At 42.7% G+C, this 8,589-nt stretch overlaps 1 protein-coding gene across 2 annotated transcripts in view; it reads left to right on the top strand.

Annotated features, from left to right (window-relative positions):
• The first annotated feature begins 235 nt into the window (after window positions 1-235).
• The window catches only part of LOC120913454 (cytochrome c oxidase subunit 7A2, mitochondrial-like), a 35,792-nt gene continuing 27,438 nt past the window's right edge, over window positions 236-8,589 (top strand). The window contains exons 1-2 of one of the 2 annotated variants that reach the window (XM_040323386.1): window positions 236-400; window positions 6,082-7,227. In XM_040323386.1, the coding sequence (XP_040179320.1) occupies window positions 6,089-7,180 (1,092 nt within the window). In that variant the 5' untranslated portion in view covers window positions 236-400; window positions 6,082-6,088 and the 3' untranslated portion in view covers window positions 7,181-7,227. Of the gene's footprint in view, window positions 401-6,081; window positions 7,228-8,589 lie in introns of those variants that run through there. The other variant, XM_040323387.1, reaches the window with a different exon arrangement.

The following is an 8,589-nucleotide window of genomic DNA, read 5'->3' as shown; positions in this document are numbered from 1 at the left end:
CTTCATAAACAGGCACTCAGAGGAGAGTGATCTCCCCTGAGAATGCCTGAGAACTGAATAGCGGAATTTTACTGCAGTTTCATAAGAAGACACCAAAGTGGTTGTAAAGTCTCAAGGTTTTTCACCTGAATGCATTTTTCTTACCTGAACCTGTTCATTCCAGAAACTAACACTAGCCCAGCAGTGATTGTGTAAAAAATTGAAGTTCCCCCGGACAGCAGATAGTTAAACTTTAACAGGGCGACCTGGTAACTGACAGTTTCTGAAAGAAAGGAGTGTCCATTTATTGCTAATAGCAGAGTGAAGGGGATATTCAAGTAAAACGAGATTGTGTATTGTCAACCAGAAGCTTACCCCTATGCAACGTTTGACTTCTATAGCAACAAGGTCTCACCATCTGGTAAGCACCAGCCTATACTGTTTATTGTATTTATCTAAATTAGTATATTATCATGCTTTTAATTTATAAAAATTGTTGGTATACTGCACATAACTTGGCACATATTTCTTTATGTTAGGCTCTGAGACTGCCATCAAAACAAAGTATTTAAATATACAAGATCAGACGCTAAATACAAGATCATACTATTTCTCTGCAGTTAACCACTTCCTTACTGGGCACTTAAACCCCCTTCCTGCCCAGAGGACTTTTTGCGATTCGGCACTGCGTCGCTTTAACTGACAATTGCGCGGTCGTGCGACGTGGCTCCCAAACAAAATTGACGTCCTTTTTTTCCAACAAATAAAGCTTTCTTTTGGTGGTATTTGATCACCTCTGCGGTTTTTATTTTTTGCGCTATAAACAAAAATAGAGCGACAATTTTGAAAAAATATATATATTTTTACTTGTTGCTATAATAAATAGCTCATATTTTTTTTTTTTTTTATCCTCAGTCTTGGCCGATACGTATTCTACATATTTTTAGTAAAAAAAAAAAAATCGCAATAAGCGACTGGTTTGCGCAAAAGTTATAGCGCCTACAAAATAAGTTACAGAATTATTATTTTTTTTTTTACTAGTAATGGCGGCGATCTGCGATTTTTATTGCGACTGCGACATTATGGCGGACACATAGGACACTTTTGACACATTTTTGGCACCATTCACATTTATACTGCGATCAGTGCTATAAATATGCACTAATTACTGTATAAATGTGACTGGCAGGGAAGGGGTTAACACTAGGGGGTGAGGAAGGGGTTAAATGTATTCCCTATATAGTGTTCTAACTGTGGGGGAAGGGGGGTGACTGGGGAGGTGACCGATCTGTGTCTCTATGTACAAGGGACACAGATCGGTCTCCTCTCTCCCTGACAGCACCGCTGTCTGTGAGAGTCGGCAATGAGAAATGATCTCTTATGACGTAAACATATGAGATCATCTCTCATTGGCCGCACAGATCGCCTAGCAAACGGCCACTCCGATTGGCCGTTCACGGCGATCTGTGATTGGCTGTGTCCAAGGGACACGGCCAGCACAGAAGTTCCCCGCTGCGCGCTCGGGGAACGCGGAAAGGGGCGGCCGTAAAAACACGGCGCCCCAGAGTAGTAGATCCACCCTGCGGCCGTATATAGTCGTACGGCCTTCGGGAAGTGGTTAATTGAAGAAAGTTTTGAATGCATTTAATAGCCTGGTTGTAGTAGACTCAGATACAATTCAACAATTCAATGAATTACCGTATCTAAGATTTGTATTTGTCAACGGGTCCTGTCTTGATAACCCTATATCAAGATTATCAGAAGGTTTGGTACTTTGTGTTCAAAAATGTTTATACATTTTTTTAAGATTCTCGCAAATAAAGCGGACCTGAACTGAAAAAGTGAAAATATGCTACCATATAGGGAGATTTTATAAATGGTAGCTGTGCACAATCTCAATTTTTGTTTTTTAACCAGCAACCACTTCAGCCCCAGAAGATTTGGCTGCTCAATGACCAGGCCATTTTTTGCGATACGGCACTGCGCCACTTTTACTGACAATTGCATGGTCGTGCGATGCTGTTTCCCACAAATAGAGCTTTCTTTTGGTGTTATTTGATCACCTTTGCAGCTTTTATTTTTGCGCTATAAACAAAAAAAGAGCGCCAATTTAGAAAAAAAAAACGCAATATCTTTTACTGTTTGCTATAATAAATATTCCACATTCTCCCCCCCCCCCCCCTCAATTTTTTTTCCCTCAGTTTAAGCCGATGTGTATTCTTCTACCTTTTTTATTTCTTTTTATCAAAAATATCGCAATAAGTGTATATTGTTTGGTTTGCTCAAAAGTTATAGCGTCTACAAAATAGGCGTTAGATTTATGGAATTTTTATTATTAAATTTTTTTTTTACTAGTAATGGCGGCGATCTGCGATATTGCGACGGACAGTTCAGACACTTTTGACACCTTTTTGGGACCATTGACAATTTTACAGCGATTAGTGCTATAAAAATTCACTGATTACTGTATAAATGTCACTGGCAGAGAAGGGGTTAACACTAGGGGGCGATCATGAGGTTAAAGGGACACTAAAGCTTCCATTTAAAATAAATAAATAAAAATAACAAACATGTTATACTTATCTCCACTGTGCAGCTCGTTTTGCACACAGTGGCCCGATCCTGGTCTTCCGGGGTCCCTCTGCGGCTGTCTTGACTCCTCCCTGCAAGAACTAACCCCCTTCATGGGAGCTCTCTCCCATGGGGGTTAGTTTTTGCGGGCGCGCTCCTGTTTTACAGCCGGCGACTATAGCCGCCGACTGTATCACTCGGCCCCGCCCCCCGGCACGCCGCATCATTGGATGTGATTGACAGCAGCGCAAGCCAATCAACGGCCAGACTGGGTGGAGAAGAGGACGTTGGGGGCGAGCGCAGCAGGTAAACAGGCTCAGGTAAGTAAAACGGAGGGGGGGGGGGCTGGGGGGGCCGTCATTGGCAGTTTTTTTTTCACCTTAATGCTTCCTATCCTATTCGTAAAAAAAAAAAAACCTTTACAACCCCTTTAACTGTGTTCCCTAGAAATGTTCTAACTGTGGGGGAATGGGAGTGACTAGGGGAAGAGAGAGATCAGTGTTCATACATTGTATATACACACGATCAGTCTCCTCTCCCCTGAGAGAACCGTGATCTGTGTGGGCACTCGCATCGACTCCTTGTACAAGCTGCCGGCGCGCGCGCCCCTCGTGGCCAAAAGGCAAAGCGTTGTTTCACCCAGCCATGCCATTATGCCGCAGTAAAACTGTGGCGGCTGGTCGGCAAGTGGTTAATTTCTCCTCAAGAATAGAAGAGCATTTATTGTGATAAGATAATATTCTACCATCATTTTATAGAGAAGTCACATTAAAGGAAAATTATAAGGCCCCTTTTAGATGGGCATTTCAATCAGGTTCGTCTATCAGTTTTTCAGGCAGACCTGTTCGAAAAGTTTATGCATTCCTATGGACATTGGACAGGTGGGTGTAAATGGACTTGTTTTCGCTTATACCCGCGTACCTCCAGGTCTGAGCAGGTCTGCTGAAAAATACAGAAGAGTACTCCAACCCCCCCCCCCCTTTTTTGACGGAGCAGATCGACAGCAACCAGGTTTAAAAGGACAGCAAAGTCCTTTTACTCCCGGACACCCATAAAAATTACTCCATGGGAGACATATATGAATATCCCATAGTGTAGTCATTTTAATGAAAGTTTTAGACAGCGTGTGCGGATATGGCTTGGCCTCCGGCGGTGGCGTGCTGTCCGCGTCTCACTCTGGGATGTATAGTCTGTGTGGGCTATCAAACAGGACCCAGAAGTGACAGATCCTGCGCTCTGACGTACGTTTTGCCATGTTCAGTGTCTTCCTTAAGATTCTTTGCTTTACATTTACACTATAATTAAAGTGAGTCAAGGATAAAGTGGAGGAAGGTTCGAGCTCCTGACAGGTTTTTCTGCTGGCAGAGACTGCTGAAGACATTGCTTCACTTCCCGTCCATGGGTTGGAAAGTGAAGAGAAACCTCTCTAACAGCAACACAGATAGTCAGCTCTTTGCTAAGGTGACCAGACATCCCTGGTTTCTGGGGACAGTCCCCAGATTGAGGACACTGTCCCCGGACAAAGTAAGTCCCCGGTTTTGTCCCCAGATTGGATTTGAACAGGGGCTGGGGCAATTTCAAAGAGTCAGTGCAGAATTAAAAAAAACAAAAATTCTGAATTACACACCCCCCGCTCCTACTGGCTTAGGGGGGTATATTTTTTTCCATTATCTGTGCCTCTATCTGATGGTCAAGTGCTGGTCGGAGAGGAGAGAATATTCCCTCAGTTTTGGGTGCATGCCCATTCAGCTCCATTGTTCTTCTGCCTTGGCAGAGAGTCTCCATTACTAGTAAAAAAAAATATATATATATATATGTCCCCGGATTTTATTTTCAAAATATGGTCACCTTACTCTTTGCTTAATTTGCAGGAATCAGTTCAGGCACCGTGGCATCACGACAATAAAGTCTGGATCCACCAGGTACCTGGACTGATCTCAGCCTCTCAGCAAGACCGATACTCCCTGCCCCTCCACAGCTCAGCACTCCAATGAGCATGGGGGGCAGAGCAGAGAGCTGCAGATTGACAGTCAGCAGCTCTCTGCTCGGGGAGCTGTGAGAACCAAGCCATCAGTGGTGCTCGATCCCTCGATCAGTTGCAGCAAGGGACCGATGCTGCATCCGCCTAGGTAAGTATGACTCTGGAAAAAACAAACATATCGTGGAACCTCTGATTACAAGCATAATCGGTTCCAGGAGAATGCTCGTAATCCAAAGTACTCACATATCAAAGCGAGTTTCCCCATTGAAGTCAATGGAAACTAAAATAATTTGGAGAGCCTTGGAAATGGCCGGAAAGGCCCAAGGACAGTTCGGCTGACCTCGGCAAACCTCATAAAGACTCCCTTTCAGAGGTTTGCCGAGGTCAGCCAAGCTGTCCTCGGGCCTTTCCGTGCATTTCGGCTCCGGCGCCCCCCACCTCGGGCCAAACGCGGTACTGCACACCGCTGTGGCCTGAATTAGCAGTAGCAATCATTGTAAATATGTGAACTAATGTCTTTGCATGCTGTAGTATTAGCACTAGCATTCATTGTAAATACGTGAACTACATGCCAACTTTTAAGTCATAACAAAAACAGAAAAAAACAAAAGGCTGACGCTGCGCTGGCATAAATTGATAAATAAAACAAATGAATACGTGAACAATAAGCTGCTGGCACTAAAAAATTGTGTACAACAATTCAGTAAAACATAAAAAAACAAAAATAAGTGCAGCGCTGATAAGTGATAAATATATAGTTCATGAAAAATGATATAAATAAAAGTTCATTCTAAACTTGAGAATAGAACCAGAAAAGTTAGGAGAGGTTTGGTGTGATACAGGAACAAGACCTCAAAACCCGTTTAGTGATAAAAGTTAAGTGAAATAGTCCAGCATTAGTTCTTGTGAGAAAAACAGCTGCCAAGAAAAGTGATGTGATGAACTCCAAGTTGCTGCTATTGGGATAGATCTCCACACTACACCCGTGAGATAAGACTGCCTGATTACCAGAAAGAAAGACTGCTTTGCATCAGTCTCATGGAGCATATGGGAAGTCAGGTCTCCCTGTAACCAATCCGTATGTTGTTCAGAATGGAGCTCAGCAATGGATCCGGGATAGATACATGATAGATACATGAACGATAAGAAGAAAGGAACTCTCATAGCGTATTATGTATTCAAAGAGGTAGATTTAATAAGTGATTGCACTTACAATTATTCGATGGGATTAGGGCACAGAAGTAGTAAAAGCGGTAATCACTCCACTCCAATGTTCCAATGCCTCTCGCTACTCGATCGAAAACACCGCCGGCGTTCAGGACGGAACGAGATGACGTCACGGCACCCTACGATCGTTTCGTCTCGACAGGACTTCAACGGGGGATTAGACGGATTTTAGTTTTTTTAACTTTTAAGTCATGATAGCATAATATTACTTTGAGAATAAAAGGACAGTTTTTTTACATTATATATCTATATGTCAGAATAAATAGAAAAAAAAGGGACTATGTCAGAAAATGTTATTTAATATATCTTTTACTTTCTTTCAGAACCATAATGAATTTGGCTTGTCTCAACCAGAAAACCATAATAATATTTCTGTCGCTTCTTATTCTGCTGTCCTTTTTCTGGAATTTTGTGGATATAACTAGAAGAAATGCAATATGTGCAGGAAAGACAGTGATACAGGAAAAATCGATCCAGAATATAACAGAGAAAGAGGTCATTCCCAATCTGAAGAAAGAGAAAGAGGTTCTCATCCTGATTTGGCACTGGCCTTGGGGATACACTTTCCCATTAGACAGGTGCCACCAAGATTTTGGTTTTCCTGGCTGCAAGATGACAACAGACAGGAGTCTATATAGCGTTGCTGATGGTGTTATTATACATCATGTGGAGATAATGTATAACAAAAACCTATTGCCTCAACAGCCACGACCTATTTTCCAATACTGGGTGTGGGCCAATGTGGAGCCACCACTGATTATCAAAAACGTGGACATGTTGGACAATTTGTTCAACATGACACTGACGTTTCGTCAGGATTCCGATGTTTTTGTCCCATATGGTCAGATCGAAACACTAAAGGAGCCGCAAAGCTTTACAATTCCCGAAAAATCCAAACTAGTGGCCTGGGTGGTAAGCAAGTGGTATCCAGGTGTCCGAAGAAGTGCTTATTATGAGGAACTAAAAGAATATATTCCTATTGATATTTATGGGGCTAAACACACAAAGCTCAGCTGGGACAATTTCCATTCTACTATATCTCAGTACAAATTTTACTTGGCCTTCGAAAATTCTAATTACAAGGATTACATTACTGAGAAATTGTGGTCAAATGCTTTTGGCTCCTGGGCTGTGCCAGTTGTGTTGGGTACTTCACGGGAAAACTATGAACGTTTTATCCCAGGCGATGCCTTCATTCATGTCGATGACTTTCCAAGTGCCAAGGAGCTGGCTGACTATCTCCTTGAGTTAGACAAAGATGACGAGAAGTACCACAAGTATTTTAATTGGAGGTCTCACTACCGTGTAAATATACTGATTGATTGGCAATATAGATACTGTCAAGCTTGTGAAGTAATAAGAAAAGCACCAAAATACCAGATCCTTCACAGTGTGGCCAAATGGTTTATGAAGGAATTTTGAAGCTAGTTGCAGGGTCTAGTATGAAAAAAAATAAAAAATGCCTGCAAGATGTTTTATATATATATATATATATATATATATATATATATATATATATATATATATATATATATATATATATATATATATATATTTTTTTTTTTTTCTTTTCTTTTTTTATCAGGACCATTTACAGTACTGCATAGGAATATAGCAGGCATCACTAAATGGTGGACTGTGACAGTCCCACCTGGACCGCAGCAGTCATAGCACTTAGGAGCCTGGACTCTTTCTTTCTTGCCTGGCCACCCTGTAGGTCCAGCTCCTGTTTCTTTCCCCCAGCTGCTACACTGTTATCCTTGCAGCATTGCCAGGGACAGGAGAGGCAGCAGGCTGGGAGGTCCTAGGCAAGGAGCTGCAAGAGGGTGATTGGTTGCTTAGTAGGGATGTCCCGATACAGATACTAGTATTGGTATCGGTACCGATACCGAGCATTTCCCCGAGTACTTGTACTCGGGGGAAATGCTCCGATGCCTCAGCCGATACCTGGGCAGTCAGGGGAGTTGCAAGTCTTCTCCCCGTGCTGTCTTCCCCCCCCCCCCCCCCCGTGCTCCATGCCGCTCTTCTCTCCCTATGTCAGTGCTGCTCTTCTCTCCTCCCCCTGTCAGTGCCGCTCTTCTATACCCCCCCCCCCCCGTCCGTGTTGCTATTCTCCCCCCCGTCCGCGCCGCTCTCCCCCCTCAATTTGTGAGGAGGAAGAGTGGAGGTAGGAGCCGCTGAACCCGGCTCCTACCTTTTCCGAATGATCACTGACTGTGTCCATTCACATAACTGAGCATCGTAAACTGTGTTTACGATGCTTCAGTTTATGAATGGAGAGGAGCTTCTCTCCATTCATTTCAGCTGAGGCTGCAGAGAAAGGGACTGGGGAATCTGTGTCCTTAGTCCCTTTCTCTGTCTTAAAGGGGAGATTTCAGAGGTATTTTAGGACCCCTGATATCTCACCAAAGACCCCCAACAGGGCTGATAAGAAAAAAAAAAAATTCAATAAATATAAACCCCCCCCCCCCCCAAAAAACAAATAAAAAAAAATCACTGTAAAAAAATAAAATTTGTAAAAAAAATATAAAAAAAATACCACCACTGTCACGTGACATTAAAAAAAAGTATCGGTATTCGGTATCGGCGAGTACTTGAAAAAAAGTATCGGTACTTGTACTCTGTCTCAAAAAAGTGGTATCGGGACAACCCTATTGCTTAGGACACTGAGCAGTCCTAGCAACCAGTAACTTTTTTTTTTTCTCTTTAGATTTTTTTCAAATTTACTTTAGTGCATCTCCAGCAACCTATTACTGCACGATTCCCTTCCTTTGTCTCAATGGATCTCCTGCAGCTTTATATAGCGAGTGACGTTCATCCGAGGCTACACA

This window comes from Rana temporaria, chromosome 9 (genome assembly GCF_905171775.1).
Source record: "Rana temporaria chromosome 9, aRanTem1.1, whole genome shotgun sequence".
In the NCBI taxonomy this organism is placed as follows: Eukaryota; Metazoa; Chordata; class Amphibia; order Anura; family Ranidae; genus Rana; species Rana temporaria.
This window is presented reverse-complemented; position numbering and strand designations above follow the sequence as displayed.